Source organism: Spermophilus citellus, assembly GCF_964194105.1.
Source record: "Spermophilus citellus genome assembly, chromosome: X".
Taxonomy (NCBI): domain Eukaryota; kingdom Metazoa; phylum Chordata; class Mammalia; order Rodentia; family Sciuridae; genus Spermophilus; species Spermophilus citellus.
The window spans coordinates 6919834-6943096 of record NC_138190.1 but is presented as its reverse complement, the minus strand read 5'-3'; the positions used below and the strand labels follow the sequence as shown (position 1 = coordinate 6943096).

Below are 23263 nucleotides of genomic sequence, written 5' to 3'. Positions count from 1 at the left end.
AACTAATACAACCTCCACACTGTAGTTAAGTGAGATTAAGAAAATACAAACCTAATTAGCAAAGTTTCCAAGTTGATATCCCAGGATAATGTACAGCCCTTTATGATCTGTCACTTGTCCCTTGACCTGTTACTTCTTGACCTCCTAAATAAGCTCCAGCCAAACAATCCTCCATGAAATTCCAAGTACACTTTTACCTCAGTGTCTTAGTCTAGGCTGTTCCCTCTGGCTAAGTGTGCTTCCCCCAGTATTTGCATGTTCCTCTCCCTTTCTACCTTTAGGTTTTGTTCAAATGTCATCAATAAGTGATACATGCAACTATAACCACATAGAACTACAATCACTTTTTTAAGTGTTAATTTTGACTTTAGGAATAGGGTCTATTAATTACTAGAAAATTTATTGGTGTGTTAGTTCATGTTTCATTATTCTGACCAAATACCTGATACAAACAACTAAAAGGAGAAAATATTTATTTTGGCTCATGATTTCAGAGGTTCAGTCCATTGTTGGACACCTCCATTGCAATGAGCCTGTGATGAGGCAGAACATGAAGGTAGAAAGGTGTGGTGGAGGAAACCTGCTTTGTACTTGGCATCCAGGAAGGAGAGGGGGAGGGGCAGCAGGGAAAGGGGCAGGGAGGAATGCAATCCAAGTCCACACCCTCTGTGACCTACTTCTTTCAATGAGGTCCCACCTCCTAGTAATTCTTTCAGCTATCAATGGATTAATCAATCCACTGATGAGATCAGAGCCCTCATGATCTAATTATTTCCTAAAAGTCCCACCTATAAATACATGAGCCTTTTGTGGACATTCCATATCTAAACCATAACAATATGCATTCAGAATAGATGATAACTTTAGTAAGACTAATAAAAAGGACAAAATTATTTGATAATAAAAATGCAAGATCCTATTATTGTGTCCATTTATATAAATCATGTTAAGTCCATAGAAATCAGTTAAGTATGAGCAGACCAATATGTGAAAATTATTTCCTGATCGTCACTTGAATTACTTTTGCTGGGCTAGAGAGAAATCAATTTTCTAGTACTCTTTGAATGCAGCTATGATAACCCTGTCCATTTAGCAGTTATTCCATTTTACAGCTCTTATTATACCTCACGCAACAAAGGATTTAGATGCCAAAATTGAGATATTTTGTTAAATTTTCTAGGACACCAAACATTCATAAAACTCTTGAAAATGTGATTAATAAAAGTATAATTGAGGGCTGGGGATGTGGCTCAAGCGGTAGCGCGCTCGCCTGGCATGCGTGCGGCCCGGGTTCGATCCTCAGCACCACATACAAACAAAGATGTTGTGTCCGCCGAGAACTAAAAAATAAATATTAAAAATTCTCTCTCTCTCTCTCTCTCTCTCTCTCTCTCCTCTCTCACTCTCTCTTTAAAAAAAAAAGTATAATTGAATCTTGAATGAACTTATTAAATTTCTTCTTTGGAATCAGCCCTGAGATTTCAGAATCATGAAAAATTTACCCAACTTTGATCTAGCTATGAAAACAACAAATCCTTCAACTAAGAACTGCTTATTCCTTTAAGACTAGAATCCAGCAAATGGCCAAACAGATGGTGGTTTAAAACAGTAAGAATCCTGGGGGGCATGTGGGAAGGATGAGGACAGTGGAGAAAGTGAAAAGACTGCAGAAAATGATTCCTTTCCCCATTCCTTCCCTCTACCTTCTGATTTATAAAACTTGCCTATTGCCTTGCCTCAACTGGATAAATTGGGAGAAAATAGAGTTAGAATCAGAAGAGACCTTAGTTTGAAACTTCCCTTGGTTTCTAACAATGTGAATTCTTATTCCTAGATTTATGTAAGTGATAATACTTTCCTTATGCAGCTGTTCTGAGGACAAAAGGAAGAATGTGAAAAAGTGTGCATAAAAGGCCATCTACATTTGAATCTCATTTCCTGTCCCTGATTTCATACATCCTAACTTCCAACATCTGATAACCATCTTACTCAAGGTGTAGGCTGAGAATAAGCAGCATCAGCAGCCCTGTGAGCTCCTTAAAAGTGCAGACTTCTGAGCCACACTCCAGATCTGCTGGGTTTAAACCCATATTCTAGCAAGAGTGCAATAACATATAAGCATCACTGTCCTATAGGAAAGGTCCCTATTATTTTCAACAACACCACTGTTTGACCACACATGAATGCTTATTTCACTTATTTGTCCATTTATAGTGATTGTACACCCTGCCATATGATGAAAGATTATATATATATATATATATATATATATATATATATATATATATATATATATATATATTTTTTTTTTTTTTTTTTTTTCCATGAGTGTTGTATGTTCACAACATGTCCAGTCTACATCAGATGATCTGGTGTGGCCTCCAAGATGATGCACTTGTCATTGTTCAGAAACAGTGGGGCTATTTAGGCAGAACATGCCAGGCCTTGCAGATGATTCACTGGGGAGCTTGCATTCTGTTCTTTGATCAGATGTCCCACTATTAGATCAATTGGAGGAAAAGCTGAATCCAAGAAATGGTGTTTGATAAATTCCCCTTGAGTTTAAGAGATGGATTCTGGGGAAGAAGGAAGAAGATAAGAGCATTTTCTATTGTTTTTACTAGAACTATATAAAAAACAACACAATTCAATTAGCTTAAATATGCACTAAGGATTTGTCCTAAATGAACAAACATTTGGAAGAATTTGGCTCAAGCATAAGACAAGCAGCAGCCAGAACAGAAAGGTTTCTCTCCAATTACATTGTTTAAAAAAATTTTAACTGCTTTATTGAGGAGTCTCATCTCTCTTTGAAATGCAATCATGATTTCCCCACATTACTGCTCTTAATTTAATCTGTTAAAACCCCTTTTCCAGAAGGATATCAAGTCACTTAACACCATGTTGGCTAGATTCCATCACTGATGAAATATGTCAGTGACCAAACCTAGCTGAAATGACAAGCAATCAAAATAGTAGAATTATACATTCTTCTTTGGAAAAATGGGAATTATATGTTTAATCACTGTCCTTTGTTCTCAGTATACATTTGTATTTTTATACTTTCGTATATTAAGAACTGGTTAAAGTAACACACTTCCTTAATATAGAACTTGATTTACTACAGACTATAGTCTATGCCTATAAAAATATTCTTAACTCTAGTCCCCTAATAAGGACCACATTTTATTCTTCCTCATATTTCCAGTAACTAGTATTTGGCTATAAAGTTGTTGTCAATAAATGTCCAGGTTAATTTACCTTTGAAAAGCTGAATCTTGACAGCAAATACTACTGAATTACTTTAAAAAATAATGGAAAACAAGGTAATTAATTAACTTCCTCAAATGCTTAGAGTTGATAATACTATGACAGGTGGCACCTTTTGAATACTGACAAATGTTTTTGACTTCTTTGGTCTACACTAATATAAATTTAGAAATTTATATAACTATTTGTGCTGAGGTGTTTGTTTAAATTCCCATGCTGTTAACAAAGATCTAGTCTGATATATAAGTTATCAAAGTATCATTTTAGTCCAATATACTTTTAAATGATTACTTAGAGGAAAATGTTGATGCAATGTGATAATTATTGCAAGGTTTGCCAGTAAAGCAATAACTTACAAATCAACAAAGAAAAGGTAATTTGTAATTTTATAAGGATAATCTAGACATTTAAATACTTTTTTATCTAAGGAATGATTTGAACTATTAGTAACATACAATAGAATGATGAATATTTTGAAGAAAAATTATTTAAATCTATCTACACTGCATCTATTCAACCTATATGAGGCATTATAATTAAGAAATGACTTAGGGGGAAGAAAATAATTTTTTTGTTATTAGAAAATTACTAAATTGAAAACTGCAAGTATATATGTATGAGTATACATATATATAAGTATTCTGAGATAACAATTTGTACTCATTTCATTGAGGACATTTAAAAGACTATATTCTTATAAGGGAAAATATTTTTTTTCTTTTCCAGGCCCTGAATATTACTGATTAAACTTTTAAAAGCACTTCAGATCACAGTGTAGGAACCAGATTTAAGAAGGCATTACATAAACCAAATGGAGATGAAATCTGTCATGAACCTGAATACTACTCCAGATTAGTCATCAAAAACTATGATTTTACTTAACAATTAAATGCATATAAGAGGATGTCTACTCTGCAGATTTAGAGGTACTGATTCTCACTTGTCAAAGAGAACAAATCACTTTGATGGAACTATTTATAGATTCAAAATTACTCTTGTGGCCCCTGTTGTGTATGACCAATGATCTTTGTAAGTAAAGGTCAATTAAGCTGAGCTACATGAAAAGAGAGTTTTGACAGTCAATGCCTGCATGGAATGCCATTCTACCAATTTAGAACTTTTTATACATATGGGGTAAGGGAGTATGGGAGAGACTAAAATGAAAATTAGAAGGATGACTACAGAGCCCATCTGCTGGAAATTTTGGAGTAGGATAAACTAGTGCCAGCCCATATGGATCCACAGTCCAGCAACAAGACAGCACAGAACCACTGTAACTTCTAGAAACCACCATCTAGTCATGCTGCCAAGTGAGGGAAAATCAAAGAAGGAAAGGGGGAAAAGGCACAAAAGTAAAACAAAACAAAATCAAAAAGTTACAAGTTAAAGAAGTTTGCTCACTGTTGCCATGCAATAAAAAGGAAAAGACCAGAGCAAAAACTCTCTTGATTCTTTCAAACAAAACAGGCAACACTTTATTTAGATCACCAAAAATAACACTTTATAGAAATGGAACCATAACATTACACAACAAAGTATAGCTGTAAAGTCTCCAACAAGACAGGCAATGCTTTATTTAGATAACCAAAAATAATGTTTTCACATTATTTAGATATATTTAGATAACCAAAAATAATGTTTCACAGAGAGGGAACTGTTACAAGCAAATGTATAGCTGCAAGTTTTCTTTTGCCGTCAATATCAATTCCCTCTAAAGTACTTTTGAGACTATTTTGCACTTTCTAAGTACAAACTACAATTCGTTGAACAGAGTTGCTTAGCCTCCTCTCAAGAATGAAAATAGTTTGCAAAAATATTTTGTTTAATGCTAACAAATAACTAAACAATGTGGTTCTTACTAACAACAAACTGCAACATCTACCAAAACAACTTCGTCTATGTACGCTTTCATGAACATTTCTTTATGAACACAACTGTTCTTCTCCTGCCATCACAGATGGCCTGTGCAGCAGCAAATGTGACATCACAGCATGGTCAGGCACCTAGAAAGTAATTTATAACAAACAACTCAAAGAACTACAGTATGTGGGCAACTCAAATAACAGAGCCTGCCTCTCACAGAGCCCTCCAGGGTGGGCCCAGTGTTTGTGCTCTCTGTAAAGAAAGCTGAGTACCTCATCAGTTCTTAACCTGGAACGCAGAATACAAAGCCAGACAGAGCAACTGTTCTTATAGAACCATTAAAACTTTAATAAATTGCCCTGGGGTTCTTGGTGCTGTAGTGTGCCTCACAGGCAGCAACATAAGCAGATTCTGGGAAGAAGTCATCATGGTATTCTGCTAAAAACCTGGAAAAAGGAAAAAAAAATTATCTCAATGAGAATCAGTAAACACAATATTAAGTTTCAATGCACTGTAATATTTCAACTTTTTTGATATTAGGAAGAAAAACTGTTACCATCTTCATTTCTACATAATGATTGCTTTCATCACATTTATCTGGCTTCTATGTGAATTACTATTTTTCTGAAGCCTTTTACCATCACTGAGTGTAAAAGTACCTAAATTAAAATCTAAACCCCACTAGGTGGCAGTCTGATTCTACAAACACTTTATGAAGCCTTGGAGAATATTTTCCTATTTTTCAAACTATAAAAAAAGAACAAATTATGAAATCAATGTCACTTAAGAAATTCACATTGTGTATATGAATGAAGTTATTTGAAAACTGATCTGAATAACTAATTTTGTATTTTGTGTCCTAAGTTGCCACGCCAAAAGGTATCACAGTTCCAATTGCAATATCAAAACCCATAAAAGACTGACCTAAAACTATCTGAAGATGGATGTTAAAATGTGGCCAGTCATTCAAGAATCTGCGACATATAGATAATATGTTGACTCAAACTTCAACTGATTTTCCATAAAGGGTTAAAGTACTCTTAAGTATGCAAAATACTCACTAGTAAGCGCCTACATGTTTAAATCTCTAAAAATATGCAACACCTTTTTTTAGTAAAAACTGAGTCAAAATTCATTTGACAGCCAGGTCTTTTTTCTTCTATGATTGCACACTTTTTGCAGTCATTACTGAAGTCCACTGATTTTAACTGATATCATCAGATACATTTTTAAAACCTTCATCTATATTTATTTGTAAATCCTCCCAAGTTATTTTCTAAACTCCTTTATTTATTTATTTATTTATTTATTTATTTATTTATTTATTTATTTATTTATTTATTTTTGGTACTGGGGATTGAACCCAGGGGCGATTAACCACATTCCCAGCTCTTTTATTATTTATTATGAGACACTGTCTCACTAATTTGCTTAGGACCTCTCTAAGTTGCTGAGGCTGGCCTCAAACTTGTAATCCTCCTGCCTCAGGCTTCCAAATTACTGGGATTATAGGCATGTGCCACTGTGCCCAGCTAAAGTCCTACGTTTTATTTTGTATGGTGAATACTTCAAACTAGAAGGCTTCCATACAATAAGCTGTAGCAGTCTCTTCATATTTTCTTGACATTTGATTTCAGTGTTTTATGTTATATAGATTTATGGATTTGTTTGAGGGGGATGTTGGGAGGGAAGAAGGTATTTTAGAAACTTCTTTCCAATAAAATGTTTTAAATTCTAATTCCTCTCAGGATACTTTATTCCTAATTCCTAAAGATAAGTATCTTTTTAAACCATGAGACTGATTTCTGTAGGTGGGGCACTCTTTACTCTGGCAAATCCTAAATTAGTGTGGGGCCTGCCTAGAAGGAGGTATCCTTAAAGAGAAGAAAGAAATAAAGTCAGGTAGCAAGGTTGAGCAAGGTGAGACAGGGTGAAGGCTAGCCCCAAAGACCAAGGTAAGGACATCTGAATGGGAGAGGGGGACAATGAAGCTGGGTCACAGTCTGGGGGATGAAGATAGGAGGCAGATCCTCAGGTCAAACAGTCGTATTAGATAAGAAAATGATAGAATTCAGGAATACTGGCACAGACTAGGGATTATTTATCTTAACTTTAAATTAAATGCCAAAATCAAACCCATAGATGCTAATATAACAAATAAGAGTCCTGAATAAAAAATGTCAATCATTGTCAATCTCAATCACTTTGTGTATTACCATTTTGGTTAGAACTCACATCACTTAAGTAACACTGCTACTATTTAAACCATCACACTGCTGCCTTCCACAAGTGCTGAAGAGAAGCTTAGATAAGTCCCATATACAGCAGTAGAGGTAAGTTCTGAGAGAGTAATAAAAAATACCTCAGAAAGAGATCAAAGTGCTTCAGTAAAGCCTTCAGATTCTTCTCAGAAAAGGACATCTTTCCAAGGATTTCTGGAAGTTTTACTGCATTAAAAAAAGGGCCAAATATTTACAATTAGAATAATTTATAAATGTGTAGGAAACACTCAGGGGTCATCTGGATTTCTCTTTTTCCTTTTAGGAACTGAAATTAACATGTACATTATCAAACAAAACCTCTTATTGAACAAAGTTAGAACAGAGGTACCAATACAAAAGTACAACTTTTGTGAAATTTAAGCTTTATTTAATACTTTTCCTTTGAAGAGGTCACCTTTGGATGATTTTTTAGAACCCCAAATGGAAAGTAAGTATCCACATTAGTCAGATATTTGCAGCCCAAACCACAAAATGACATGAATTAATAAGTGTTAAAAACAACGCTAAATGAAAAATGGAATAAGAGAGCAGAAACCAAGATCTTACCAAATAATCGCAACAAATGTTGTGCCCCATAAATATAAGAGGGTGGTGGTGGCTGGTCACCTGGCGGGTAATTGTCAGGCACAAGCTTCCAGGAGAGGACCTGGAAAAAGCATGAGTTGAAGGCTTTCACTATTCCTCATGGAGACACTTCTAATCACATATATCTTATGATGGTTAATTGTATGTAGAGGGAAAAATACAACTACATCAAAACAAACAGAGCTTTACAAAAATAAACAAAATTGCAGGACATAATGACTTAAATTTAAAGAAACATTCTTAATTCTCAATAGTTATTACTAACTGTAACTGTTTTGGTCACTTGGTTCTTTTTTCCTTTATTGGAAGTCTTACAATGTTAAAGAATGAAGCATTTAAAAACAAACTAAAAACATGTGTTGAGCAATATTTCCATTGTTTAAAAATTCCTTAATTTCTTGCAGTTGAGTTCACTATGGAATCTAATTTGAATCTCCAAACCCCTCGAATCAACCAGAAATAGGCTTCCAACCTGGTAAATGGTTTCCTTGCCTTTACTGTGAATTTCAGAACTTACGGCTTTTGTTAAAGTAAGAGGTGTATTTCAAAACACTCTGATGAATTTCCCTGGAAATACATCAGCAAACCAGACATCCCGAGCCTATTCTACTGAGTTACCACTTTGGCTTTTGCAACATGTAAGCTTTGGAGAAAAGTGAGCGATAGGACATTAGGATAAGGAATCTAGTTAAAATACCATGGTGGAGGCACTTAAGGAGGTGGGAATTCACTAAGGTCTCTTTAGTTCATTTACCAGAAATCATCCTTCTTTTCTATGGCCTGCAGCTGTACCTGTGACCACTAGATGGCAGAATTGCACAGCTGACCACAGTGGGAATGATGATCCTTGTCTAAATATTAGATGCCCTTTAAAAGAAATGCTGTTTTCCTTTAAATAATAAAACCTGCAGTGCCTCCTTGTCTGAAAAAATATGTGTTGGAGAATGCTTATAATAGTAATTCATTAATCTATCCTCAACAATTACCATAACATAAATAAGAGATAAGAGTACATCAGGGTCAGCCAGCTATAGCCCATGTTAAATCTAGTCCAAGGCTTATGTACCAAAAAAAAAAAAAAAAAAAAAAAAAAATCAAATGTATACTCCCAGCATCTATGAATGAATGAATTTGGGGGGCACAAGCCACACTCATTTATTTATTTATCATCTCTTGCTTTCACACTGTAACAGCAGAGTTCATAGTGTCAAAGAAGAACATACTGTTCTCAACCCTGAAAATATTTACAGTCTAACTCTTTACAGAGGCAGTTTACTGACCCCAGTTTCCAGCATCAGATGCACTTTGACTACTAAAGCCATGTTCCTCTGAGCAAACCTATTTACCCCAAAGAAATAAGGAAATCCCAACCTAAGGGAGAGTCAAGGGATATCCCAAGAACTAAGACTTCTTCTGAACCCTTGAAATGCTTACTAGCTACATCTCCTAAGTGACACTAAAAAAAGGTTTCAAAAAGAAAATTTTTCATATATCAAATGATATGTGGTAGCAAGGGCTGTTTTCAGGAATTTAAGGTAATAGGTTCAATTATCTGTCACAATGTTGGTATACAACATGCTTTCAAGTGGATGAATATTAGTATTACTGTTGATAATGTAGGAAATTCAGATGTCTAAAGTAGGGGTCAGCAAATGACAATGTGCTGCTTACATCTGGCCAAACATTCTGCCAGCTTCTATATTGCCCATAAGCTAAAAATGGACTCCATATTTTTAAATGATTGAAAAGATACAAAAGGACAATACTTTGTAGCATATGAAAATCATATGCTATTCCATTTTCAGTGTTCATAAATAAAGTTTTACTGGAACACAGAGCACCCATTCTATTTACATGTTGCCTGTGGCTATTTTTGGACCTGGCTAGTTTTAACAGACACCATGTGGTCCACAAAGCCTAAAAGATTTACTTTCTGGCCTGTACCACAAAAAGTATGCTGATGCCTATTCTACAGAATGAAAATATTAGTGTTTCAATAATTGTACTTATCTAAGATAAAAGATGATATCTTTTAGGGTTGGAATCCTAATAATATTCTCTATTTTGAAACCAAAAGCACACTGTTAAGAATAATTCTGCAAACACTTTTGTTAATATTTACAGTAATAGCAGCAAAATGCTTCAGGACCCTAGGATTCAAACAACCACAAATGGTGAAAGAATCACTGGAGATAAACATCAAATACTAACTCTTTACCTCATTTATCTCATTAGTTCTTCTCCCTTCAAAGCCAGCAAACACAGCACTCCCTTCCTTACTAGGAGTTAGAGGAATGGGGGAAGATGATCTGCTATGAACTGGTGTCTCTTCAAAAGAAAAAGATATTTGCTTATAAGTTACACAGGAATTGAATTAAAGAATATCATTAAGACTTATAAACAGCAGAACAAAAATCTAGTCAGTTCTCTAGAACAATAAGGCTTTTCTCTTGTAAAAGATAGCAGTAGAAAATTATTTGGTTAAAAAAAGGAATAAAGAAATAATACATGCTAGAGTGTGGAAAAATCTTGAAAACATGCTAAGAGAAAGGAACCCATCACAAAGGGCCACATATCATATGATTCCATGTCCATGAAAGTTACAGGACAAGCAAATCCATAGAGAGAAAGTAGACTAGGGTTGCAAGGAGCTTGCAAAAGGAGGGAATGGGGAGTGAATGCTAATGGGTACAGGGTTTCTTTTGAGGGTGCTAAAAATGTTTCAGATTCAGATGGGTGCACAACTCTATGAAACTAAAAACCACTGAACTGTACACTTCAAATGGGTAAATTGTGGGGTATACAGGGTTTATCTCCATAAACTTGTTAAAAAATATGGTATCACTGAGCCATTTTCTTTAAAATGGTTAATCTTACATGTGAATTTTGCCTCAATAAATAAATAATGCCCCCAGCGGCTCGGGAGGTTGAGGCAGGAGGATTGCAAGTTCAAAGCCAGCCTCAGCAATCAGCGAGGCACTAAGAACTCAGTGAAACCCTGTCTCTAAATAAAATACAAAAATAGGGTTGGGAATGTGGCTCAGTGGTTGAGTGTCCCTGAGTTCAATCTCCAGTACCCACCCCAAATAAAAAAATAAATAATGCCAAGAAAAAGGAAAAGCTAGCCCTTCATGTTTTAGTATTTTTTTTTTAAACGGGTTTGTCTGTTACTTTTCCCAGCTAAACCTCCCCAATCTTCAATTAATACTTAATAATCACCTACTTACATAGTATATGATTCTATTTATATAAAATGAAGTCATTTTCTATAGGAAAATCTATAGAGATAGATTAATAGTTGCCAAGGATATGGGGAGGGCCACATGAGAAGTGACTGCTAATGCATATGGGATATCTTTTATGTGGTAGTAAAAATGTTTGGAACTGATTTTGGTGATGATTTAATAAGTCTGAATATACTAAAAACCCCTTAAAATGGGTAAATTGTATGGTATGTGGATTATATCTCAATAAACCTGACAAAGCATAGCATCTGATTTTTCTTAACATTATTCAAAAGGATTTTTTAAACATTTATTTTTTAGTTGTGAGTGGACACAATACCTTTGTTTTATTTTTATGTGGTGCTGAGGATGGAACCCAGTGCCTCACGCATACTAGGCAAGCACTTTAGCTCTGAGCCACAACCCCAGCCCTCAAAAAGATTTTTTTAATATCTTTTTAGTTGTCAATGGACCTCTATTTTATTTATTTACATGTGGTGCTGAGAATTGAACCCAGTGCCTCACACATGCTAGGCAAGTGCTCTATCACTGAGCCACAACTCTAGCTCTCAAAAAGGATTTTTTAAAGGTAGGTTTTTAAGATAAGAAAAAAATCAAAACAATCCACTAGAAATGCTCATTTTGAATATTATCATTAGGATTATACAAAACATGGAATTCCAACAATGCAATTTGTTCCCAAGAAGTGGTAGAGAGTGCAGTGAAAAAGGAAAGCTTAGGACACAAAGTTGCACTATGCCACCTATGCCACATGTACTTTGTCTTTTTATGGCTTGGTTTCCCCTTCTGGAAAGTAGGTGGCCTAATAGAATTCAGACCATAGTCTGGGAAACACATAAACTGTCCATACACACAGGAACTTAAGTGTGTGGCCTGGCCCAGACTGAGCACAAAGGAAGTGGCAGCTCTCCCCAGCCTGGAGCTCCCAGGATGGAACTTACTCTTTTCCAGGTGCAGGAATAATTTGGGCATGCTGGAGGATGTGTCCTGCTGCCTTCGCTTGGGCTGAGGTGAAGCGCTACTCTCAGATAGCCTGTCACAGTTGGTGCTATGGCGTGTGGACCGCCTCAGAGACTGCAGTGCTTCTGGCTCAGCTTTGCGCCTCTTGGGGGTGGCTGGTTCACCAGTGGTAGGCTGACTCTCTGTGGACTGTGGTGTAGATGGATTCAACAAAGGTGGGCTTGGAGACAGCTCTTCCTGGCTCCTAGGCAATAAAGAGAGAATGTCACACACAGCTACCATGTCACATGCCGTCACTCTGTAGAACCCCACAGTTTCTTAAAGGACCTCCTAAAGCCAGAACAGGAAGTCCACTCCCAAAACCAGTAGGGCTCTATATCTATGCCTCCAAGTACAACAAAATACACACTTTCTCAAAGAGTTATTCAACAGATGAAGTCATTTGAATCCTCTCCATAACTTTTCAAGGCATGCTGACATTATAAAGATTGTGATGCTCCTTTTATATTTTCTGAGACTGGTGGCTCTATTATGGGAACAATTTTGCCCTAATAAGGGACAACTGGCAATATATGGAGACGGCTTTGGTTAACACAGCTGAGAGAAGGTGAGCTACTGCTGTCTAGTGAGGGGAGACCAGGGATGCTGCTAAAGATCTTACACTGCACAGGACAGCCCCCACCTCAAAGATTCTGTTCAAAACATCAGTGGGGCTGAGACTGAGAAACCCTGGTCTAGGCAAGAAAAATATGGTATCACCTCATCAAAATGTAACTAACAGCAGGATTTGAAAAAGTCATGAGCATTAGAGAGAGTACACCCTGGACACTAGAAATCTCCAGGTGTGGAGTAAACATGGGAACATCAATACAGGTGCCCAGTGAGTCTCAAAGACCTCTCAGGTATGGTGAAACTGACATGGGGGGAAAGGAGAGAAGAGAAAAGCCACCAAAAGGGATGGTAGAGAGGCAGAGACAATTGGGAAAGGCAGGAACCATGGAGACCAAGGGACAAAGAAAGGGTGGGAAAAAGTGGTTGATGCAAAATCCAGCCTGTGGCAAGTGGGAAATTATTAATGCCCTTGCAGAAAGTGATTAGTTGGGTACTAGTAGATTAAAGCAGGAGGTAAGGGGTTAAGAGAGATAGATAAATGAAAGTCTTGAGAGCAGGTCACCCTCTCAAGAAGGAAGGAGTGAGAGAGAGTAGCCTAGCATTACACAGATTAAGAGAAGACTTTAAATTGGGGAGTACCCCCTCCAAAGAACAGAGAATGAAGCATGCTTGTTTATTGAGGGAAAAAAATGGTTACATAGCAGACCACAAAGGAAACTAACTTTTACTAAGGGCTGAAATTTGCTTATTTAATACCACCAGAGAGACAGATGTCCATTCCATTTACAGAGACAAACACGACAAGCTCAGAAGGAACATTCCCAAGTGACATACAGCAAGTGAGGGAGTTCAGGTCAAGCCTACCCTTTCCACCCTTCTTGGCCTGTGCTCTCTTCACTCTAGCCCCCACTGTCTTCTGAAAGGTGGGCCAGCTGCTCATAATCCCACCTAAATTCTCTACACTGGAATCTTCACTTGGGGAAAAATCTTCTGGAGCCATGAGAAAGTAAAGAACAACTTTAGCTTACCTAGGAAAAAAGAAATTACCAGTATGGGAACTTTTCAATTGTTCCCTTCCTCCAAATACACTGGCCCTCACAGCATCAGACTGGACTCTTCCAAAAAGGATTTTAATATGTTAATGCTGACATCTGAGGGTTAAAGTGCAAGTTATCTAACTTACCTATTAGTGTTTGTGGCACTTTCCTTAATTGGAAGAAAAAATTTAGACGAAGTCACCTTTTTATACTGAGCTTGTTCATATGGGTAGAGCAAAACCAGTGGGAGAGTATAATCAAAGGTTATTCTTAATCCATCCACCATCTCCTTACAAAGGTCCACACTGAGAGGAGAAAAAGAAAAGATAAGAGATGTGATAATGAAACAGATACTCTCTAAATTTTCACAACAAAGTTGTACACTCTTAATATAGAAGAGGTTTAAACTTAAACATTATATATTACACCTATACCTATAAAGAAGGAAATGAATCTATGGATGTTAATAATTAATGCTAAAATAGGGACATAGATTCATACCATAAAGTGCAGAAAGTACGTCAGCAACTTCAACATACCTATTTAACACAAATAAGTCCAATGTTACTTGTGGAGATCCAGAATCCTGTGCTACTAAGAGTTGTCAACTGGACAGAACCCACCAGACTCCTAACCCCTGCTTCAACTCTGACACTCTACCTCTCCGACTCTGCTCCAGTCATGTTGGGTGGGCAGGGTGGGATATGAGGATGGCTACTTTGACTAGAATAAAGACCTGTTTAGAAACAAGCTTTGATCAAACTCACATTGCCCATTCTGGTGTTTCTCAAGGAAAAAAAGTTGAGTTATTGCCTGCATGATACCACTTAAAATACCAGTCTTAGTGACAAGGTGGTGCACTCTCAATGCATCTAGGCCAGATGTGCAAAGAGAGTTCTAAAAGAATTCACAAAAGTAACAATATTTGGCTATGGTTATTCAAAGAGTTAGTATTAAGTCATTAAATTATATATTAAATACATTCAAAATTACTGAACAGAGAAAGGAATTCCCTGGTCTAAATGGGAACAGCTTTTCTAACACACAATGAAAATCATGAGATGCCAAACATGCCAGTACTCACTTTTTTTCTGCTGGGACATAATGCACATTCATATTGGCGTGTACCATAGCATGATGGTGACGAGGCCTCTCATTGGCAGAAAAGGCTGCATTAATAGCAAAATGCTTCACATAGGATTCCAAAATAGTTATGATGTTGGTCTGGCATGGAAGTTTCACTAACTGTTAACAAAATTAAAAACATCTGATGTATGTATACGATAATAATAAACAATATATTCCAAGAAAGGGTGGTTGTACCTCTTTCACTTTTTAACTCAAAAATAAAGGAAAGTTGGGCTGGAGCTATAGCTTGGCTGGTAGAGTGCTTCCCTCACATGCAGAAGGCTATGGGTTCAATTCCCAGCACCACAATCAATGAATGAATCAATCAATCAAGTGAAGTCAATTCTGCTTAGATAAAACTTTTAAAATAAATATATACTGAAGTTCTGTGATCTTTTTTTATCATGTCCTCATGTTGATTACACTGTTGCTTTTTGGAGTAGATGTAAGCAGTGATTCTCAATCTTAGTGTCAAATTAGAACAATTCTGGGAGCCTCTAAGAGTACACAACCTTTAAAACCTAACTCATATAAAACCAAAAATGTAAAAGTTCAATCCTCCAAGCTTCTCAATTGTTGGAGACTGTGATTGCAAAATACAATTAAATGAAAGCACACTAATAACTCTGTGTTTTACATATCCTCCCCACTTACCCGTTTCCTCCTATTAATATAGTAACAATCATCTTCAAGCTGCTTCTTCAGAACTTCGGGGATGTCTATAGTTATTGTCCTTTCTTCCATTTCTTTTTTTGTTTGCAGCTCTAGTTCTTCTTTCTGAAACATCACAATTCCACTTTTAATTAATTAAAATAGGAGCAGAGTACTACCAAAAATAGGATAGTAGATGAGAGACTGCTATAAAAAAGTACCAGTGTATCCTCAACATTCACATTTTGTCCCAGTTCTAAGTATGCTAAAGTTAACTTGTTCTAGGATGTTAACTATGTTGCAAATGCTTATTTTGTTTCTTCTTCCTTTAAGTTTACCACTGGGGTTATGGTAACTTTGCAAGCAGGCAGAAGAGCCCAAACTTTGTTGTGCTCCATTAAAAAATTCATCATTACAAAATGCAGCTCACAATTTTATTGGGGAAAAAGAGATAATTTATAGAAACACTCCATAGGTATAAAGAGTCACTGAGAGGCTCACATAGTGACTGTAAATAAGGATCACTTTTCTTAAAATGTCAAGCAAATTTTATTATTTTGGTTTAAAATATCTTTAAAAAATCATTCATAAGTACAGAATTTTACTATGAAATTTTACCACTAAAATATATACTAAAGCCAAAGTTTTTATGACAAGAACTTTTTTACCACTTCAGTCTTTTCTTCACTATCACTTCCTTCACTTATTTCTTCATCCTTTTCTTCACCACTGTCATCAGAGGAACTGCTTATGGCTAAGTGAAAAAAAAAATCAGACAAACTTTTATTATATATTTTTCCTACTGTTATGCTTACAAATCTATAGGTATAGTATGCATCCTACCAAGAATGATGATTTGCAGTCCTGCATATATTTTAAATACTGAACACAAATACTGTGTCTTTCTGAAGAGAAATTTATTTTGATAAATATAACATCAACTTCAACAGATGCAAAAATCACACAAGCTAATGACCTGAAAGTGCTTTGTCAGCTAGGATTCAATGGTTCTTTGTTGGATTCATAAATGCTGGAGGTACTGAGAAGAGAATGAACCATGGGAAAGGAGCTGTGTGGGGTTCACTGGTCAAAAAGGCAGTGGTCAAGAGTATGACTCTGATAAGTCTCAGTGATTTGCTGACTTATCATGTTGATGCCACTTTCATTGTCAACAAAAAAGAGGTACATATCATAGAGACGCTCCTCAACTTATGATGGGGTTATGTCCATCAAATTACAAATGCATTGAATACACCAAAACTACCAAATATCACAGCAGACTACTTTAAATGCGCTTTGAATAGTTACCTTAGCTTAAATTGGGCAAACTCATTTAACACAAAGCTTATTTTAATAAATGCATTAAGTATATCATGTAATTTTTAAAACATGGTTCTGAAATTGAAAAGCAGAATATTTACATGGGTGTGCTTTCATACCAGCATAAAATCAAAAAATTCTAAGTTGGATACCACCTAAAAATAATGAGTTTCCAAAATTTTCCTGTGTATAATTTCAGTGAATCTTCCCCTCAGTTAGTCCTGAAGTATAAAAAAGACTAGGTAAAAGTTCTTTTTACCAAAAAAAAAAAAAAATGGAGTCAAGTCACTCACAATTTTCACCATTTTCATCTTTTTCTTCAACAGGGAGACTTTTTAAGACAGAGTCAACACCGGGCAACCTACAGCGCTTCTTCTTTCTTCCTGTGCTTCTCCTGAAAAAAAAAAAAAGTGAACATAATTGAAATAAATTTTAACATTGATTATTCTTAAATATCTCAAAAACTGAACTTTAGAATATAAATGGTGATCACTTCAGAAACACTTATAATTAAAATATGTAAAATTACTTAATAAACATTTTTATTACTTTTAAACCATAAAATTCAAAACTTAAGGAAATATGCATTGAAAAACATTTATGTCACGATTTTTGTATTCTTACAGGCGAGCTACAGCTTTTCTTGCCAATTTACGCTGTAATCTACGATTTTCATCTGTATCACGAAGCACATGATCTTCGGCTGCCCATCTATCCCAGCTAATTGAACAACAGAAAAAAAAAAAGAGGTTAGAAAATTCAGTATTTTATTTTGATATAAAAGAAACACTAAAAAAAACCCATAAAGGAACAGAAGTGCCCCAGAATTATTGACATTTTAGAAAACTATATAGAAACTTGAAAATCACAAAAGAATGCAAATTAACTGAAAAAAAGTAACATTCAAATCCAGAAATAACTGGGGTTTCCAGAATCACTCAGAGAGAATTAAAATGTATTGAACTTAAAAGTAATCATTCCTCAGAACAGGCAAGCTTTGAGAACAAAGCAGAAACAGGAAATGAAACTTTTCTACAAGTGTTTCTAAAACTTAAAGAAGTTTGTGATGTTCTTATGCTATATAAACAATCGATATTCAGTCTGGTTTAACAAGCACTCACCTTCTGTTCCAACCATTAAAATGAATCAGATATTCTGGGATCTTTCTGCCTTTTTCGTCTTTCCCAACAATAACATCGACAATCTGAAACCAGGAAATATTGCCCACGAACGGCAAAACACACAGAGAATTATTAGTTAGATCAGGAAAACTAGATCATAGTCCCTTTTTAAGAGAAAAGAAAGCATTCTCTCCTTTTTTAGACCGAGAGCTGGGTTGAAACATTTTTCCTTTCAATACCATTTTTTTTTTTCCCTGAGTGGATGCCTCAAAATAGGAAACATCCGTCCAAGTACTCTGTGATTGGTCTCCGAGTTTGAGACAGGGTGAAGTTTCTGAAGCCATTGGCCGGCTGATTTGTCACTAATGAGAGTCCAGACCACAGAAGAGAATTGCAGCCCTGAGACCTCTGGGAGTTGTAGTCTCCCCGGCTCTGCTGCATCCAATTCCCTGATGGGCTGTCAGACTTAGACACCCCTCCCAGTTACATCCCAGGAAGGAACACCTGGGGCATCAAGGGGGCGTGTCCCCCCTTGAGACTCTTGGGCGGGGTGGGAGGAGGCTTAGTAAAGGGACTTAGAAACCCAAAACAGATAGAGACCTTGAAATGTCCTCACTGAGGGCACCGCCTAAGCCTTGCTAAAAGTCGCACCCCAGGCTGCACCTCAGGCTGCACCCGGGCCTCCACTGTCTCTGCACCAAAGGTTTCGTTTTGGTGGCTCAAAGGATCTGGGACAGCCCTAGCCCCCAAAGCGCCAAAATACACTTTCGTTAGGGATACAGGACTTCAGTGCCTACTCCAGCCCACCGCCCAGACCAGAGAAACTAAGATGTGGCCAGGACCCCAAAGATTTAGGGAGATGGGTTCAAGACGCAATTCTGCCCGTACATGTTGACACCCACGCAAATCCCTCAGGGATTGAGAATGTCAATGCTGTAGGGGCCTGAGGGTCCAAGACACTGGGATCAATCATGCCCTCAGAATGGGGTCACGGCCTATGGGAGGGATAGACCCTAAACCCGACTAGAGGTCCCAGGGCAACGAGGTTAAGAGTTGGCAGCCAGCGCTGTGGACCTAAGGAATAAGACCTGGGTCAGGCGGCTAGGGTGGCCCCAAGGAGCCCAGGCGGTGCTGGATCGCAAAGGATGAGAAGAAACTTATCGCAAGAGCAGAGACTAGGCGACAGCACATCTATACATGCGGCCCAAGTGGGCACCGTAGGCTCAAACTGCCACCCAGGCCTCGAGACCGTGCGAGCCGGGTACAGCGCTGCAGGAAGCGGAAGCGGAAGCGGAAGCATCTTGGGCCCCCCGCCCGGACTACAGCGCGCGGCACCCCACGAGCGCCCCCTGCTGCCCACGCCTCTCCGCGCAGGCCGGGGAGACCCGCCGCTCCCCAGGCTCCGCGCCGCTGACCGCCCCCGCCCCTGCCCCTGCCTCCCATCGCCAGGGTCCCCGACCCGCTCCTCCTCCCTGGCCCTCCGCGGCGGCACCTTGGCATCGTACAGCACTCGCGCCTTGGTGGGGTCAGGCTCGAAGCACAGCACTTTCTCCCCAGAGTGGAATTTAAATTTCATGCCCTCGCTTGCGCTCATTTGCTCATCGTGGCGGAGGGCGAGGCTCCGGGGCGGGCGGAGCGCGCGCGGTGGGGAAGGGCGGGCGGGGAGGCGGCGCTCCGCGGCCGGGGGGGGCCGGGAATGGCGGAGGCTGCGGCCGCCCCGCCCTCGGCCCCTCCTCCGGCCACCCCGCGCCACTGCGGGGACCTGGGAGACGCCGGGCACGCGCGTTTCCCCCCGGGCGCGCCCCCGCCTGTCCCCGCTGGGGCTCCCCGAGGGGTGCAGGCGGCGAGCGCGACCCCCTGGCCGAGATCTTCCGGCAGAACGGCCCCTCTCGACCCCATGAGAAAGGGTCCCTGCGGCCTCCAGGCTGCGCCCACGTGCACGCGGGGTCGTCACCCCGGACGCGAGCTGTCCTGCCGGGGCGTGGGGGGCGCTTAGGGAGAGAGCCGGTCTGGGGTGGGCACCAGGCTGCGGGGAGGCTGGATGGCGTCTGCCCCCAGGAGCTGCCCAGCCGCGCGCGCGCGCGTCAGCCCCCTTGGCAGAGCTGCGCGCTGATGAGTGTGGCCACGCGAGAAGGACGCTGTGCTGGAGTTGGCTGGAGACAGGCTGTGGCCTTGGGCGAGGGGAGGAGGACATTCCGGGCAGTGAATAGAACACTTGGTCATCCTTCCGAGAGGACAAGCAGGTGGCAGGCACGGAGCCCCCAAGTGACGGAGCGAGCAGTGGATGGCGAGGCAGATGGGTCCTTAAAGGGTCGTTAACATCTTATGTGTCAGCTTCCAGCATTCCGGAATTGCTCCCTCAAGGTCTTCCTTCAGTAGATGAAAAACTCCCTTCAGACTGGAAGCACTATTGAGACCGCTGTTAACGCGGGTACCTGCACAGATGAAGTGCTAAGTAAATACAAGATGAAGGAAAGACCTCCAGAGAAAGGAAGGATGATGCTGGACTGTTTCATTTTCAGTACTGGAAAGACACTGGGCAGTGTAGTTGGATTAAGACGGGGCTGGAGACCAGCATGTAGGCTAATCTCTGCAGTCCTTGTGAACTGCCACTTTTCTTTCCCATACTACTCTGTTCATATCTTAAGAAAATTGTGCTTGCCTCCCTTTCCCCACTATTCCTTCACCAGGTTCTGGGCACATATTCTTTATATTTTAGCTTGGGCATTGCCAAGAGAAAATCCCTCAGGCTTCCCAGAAGGAATCATACCCCTCCAGTGTGCCCTCCCAGCACTGTACTTACCCTTTTCTTGCATTTACTGCTCTGCTGTAGAATGGGTTGTTCATTTGCAAGAACCCCTCATTAAGATGGTAAGCTCCTTGAAGCTGGGGGTGGGATGTATCTCATCCAGTTCATCACTGTATACTCCTAGCACAAATAAATATTTAGTTAATGAACAGATTGCAGATTTATGAAATAGAATCCATAAAACTCAGTGGCTTCCTGGTATAAGGAGCTGAGTGAGTGATGGTTCCACTAGCCAGAATAAAGGCTGGGATCTTTATTCCCTCCTCTGAGAGGAATGACCGGTGGGGGGAAGATGGCCAAATAATGACCTGTACTAAGGTCATATAGCACAGAAGCCAGAACTGGAACCAAGATTCCTCTCTAGATTGTACTTTATTAGATGAGGAAAGTAGATGGTCGTGTTCCTCCCAAATGGCAGGAGGAGATTTGACACATAGGTAATTGCATGTCACGTATAAATCTTGACTGGAGTATTAATGTTGCGATTTTTTCTTGTCCTTAAAGAGTTCTACTCTAGGCTCAAGCCTTTGGGGTGTTTTCCATTTCCACACTTATGTCATTGAGCATGGCCTCTTTCTCTGCCCCACCCTCCTCCAAAGTCCAAGAAATGAAAAGCCTCCAGGGATCTAAAAGCTAAACTTTAGCCAAGGGCAGCACCCCCTGCAGTCCTCCTCAGGGTTAGGCTCCACTAGAGAGGTCCTATCTTTAGCACTGGTGGAGCAGTCTTTGCCTTCCGGGGCCTAAAGGTAAAGTATGTGGTGACTCCCTAATCTATTCTCACAGAGAATAGTGTCCTAGCTTGTCACCTTGTACAAGCGATTAATCTGTGATGCTCTTTTGTTATGTTTTAAATTAATATAATGGCTCTTACCTGGTAGGGTTGTTTAACTATTGGTGTACATGGTTTCGTATAGTGACTGGCATGTAAGTGCTGGGTGAATATTTACTATTGACATTAGGTGTGTTTCTCATCTGTTTTTTTTTTTCTGGTCCTCCATTCATTCATGCAATAAATATTTATTGAGTGTCCTAGACACACAAATTAGAATACATATATTATCCCTGACCTCCATGATGGTATATTGGAGGATGGCAGAGCAGCACACAAGCAAATTGCAGCTTTATGGGTACTGGGATAAAGCTGTTGTGAATTAGAAGAGACACATGCCATTACTTCTTCCTAGGAAGAGGCACAATGTTAGAAAAACTTTCTCTCCTTCAGAGAGGAAGTTACTCATGAACTGAAATTTATAAGGTGTTTTCCTCACTTTTCAGTTTTCATCAGGGATCAGGGAATTAAGATAGCCATTAAATCTCTTAAAGCAAGTATTTTCACTTCTCATTATATGTCACCTAGTGGGTGACTGACCTAGGGTGATCCTTTCTCTTAGCTATAGCAGTGTGCATCCAGCTGGCAATGTAATCATTTGTATCCCTGACCCATCCCTGTCCATCAGTTTTTATCTTTGTTATTTTTTTTTATTTTATTTTTGACAGGGTGTCTGTGTTGCCCGGAGCTGTCCTGGAACTCCTAAATTCAGATGATCCTCCTGCCTCAGCCTACTAGGTAGCTGGCATGTGCTGCCACGCCCAGCAGCAGAGCTCCAGTATAGTTCAGATGTTTGTCTTTCCTGCATCTGAAGAGATGGCCCATCAGGGTGCCGGCCAGGGTAAAACTTGATTAGGTAAATACAGTAGGACTCCCCAGGGGATACATTGTAACAGTTGGGGAACTTTTAACAACACTGACCAGGCTTTGAAATTTTGTTTCCAAAGCTCTAAGGTGAAGTCCATAAGTATGCAGAGACACAGAGGTCTAAACCAATCACAGCAATCCCTTTTCTCTTGCAGAGATTGGTTTAGGTGTGACCATGTGACACACTTCTGGCCAATGAGAAGTTTTCATGGTGAAAACAGGTGGGGGAGGGTGTTTATGGAAAAGATTTTGTCCCTTCAACTCCCAAAAGAAATAGATGTGGCATAATGTCTTCTCTTACTTGCTGGGCATCAGTGTGTGTAGGGGAATGTAAGTGCTGCAGCCATCTTGGCACCATGGAGCTGGCCCTCATCACTGAGGCTTTGAGGATGAAAGACCAAAGGTAGGGCTTGCTGACCTAGTCATTAATGCATCCTTGAGTCCCTTGACTGAGTTAACTAAACAAACCTGCTGCCTAACTCCAGGCTTCTTGCTATGTAGCCTAAAATGCCTGTGCATCCCCAAAACATCTCGATTATACCTCTTCTGCAGTTTTCAAGAGCTAAGTTATTGGCATCTAGTGTGAACTATACTGCTAACTTTGGTGATATTCATGAGCTGGACCTTCAACAGCAAGAATTTCTGTGGATGTGTAGACATAATGGAGTATTTGAAATAGAATTT

General features: G+C 39.2%; 1 protein-coding gene across 2 annotated transcripts; it reads right to left on the bottom strand.

Moving 5' to 3' along the window:
• Positions 1-4719: 4719 nt before the first annotated feature.
• Positions 4720-20809, bottom strand: MSL3 (MSL complex subunit 3). 2 transcript variants are annotated; one of them, XM_081277201.1, is made up of 13 exons: positions 19567-20809; positions 18075-18157; positions 17578-17673; positions 17247-17347; positions 16302-16387; positions 15637-15759; positions 14939-15099; positions 14001-14159; positions 12187-12449; positions 10219-10328; positions 7962-8061; positions 7496-7580; positions 4720-5579 (listed from the first exon to the last, which is right to left on the bottom strand). In XM_081277201.1, exons 1-13 carry the CDS (start codon positions 20266-20268, stop codon positions 5480-5482), a joined length of 2169 nt encoding a protein of 722 aa, XP_081133327.1. In that variant the 5' UTR covers positions 20269-20809; the 3' UTR covers positions 4720-5479. The 2 variants fall into 2 exon arrangements, with proteins under 2 accessions (XP_081133327.1, XP_081133328.1); XM_081277202.1 differs by lacking the exon at positions 19567-20809 and adding an exon at positions 18314-19040.
• Between the last annotated feature and the right edge of the window lie 2454 nt (positions 20810-23263).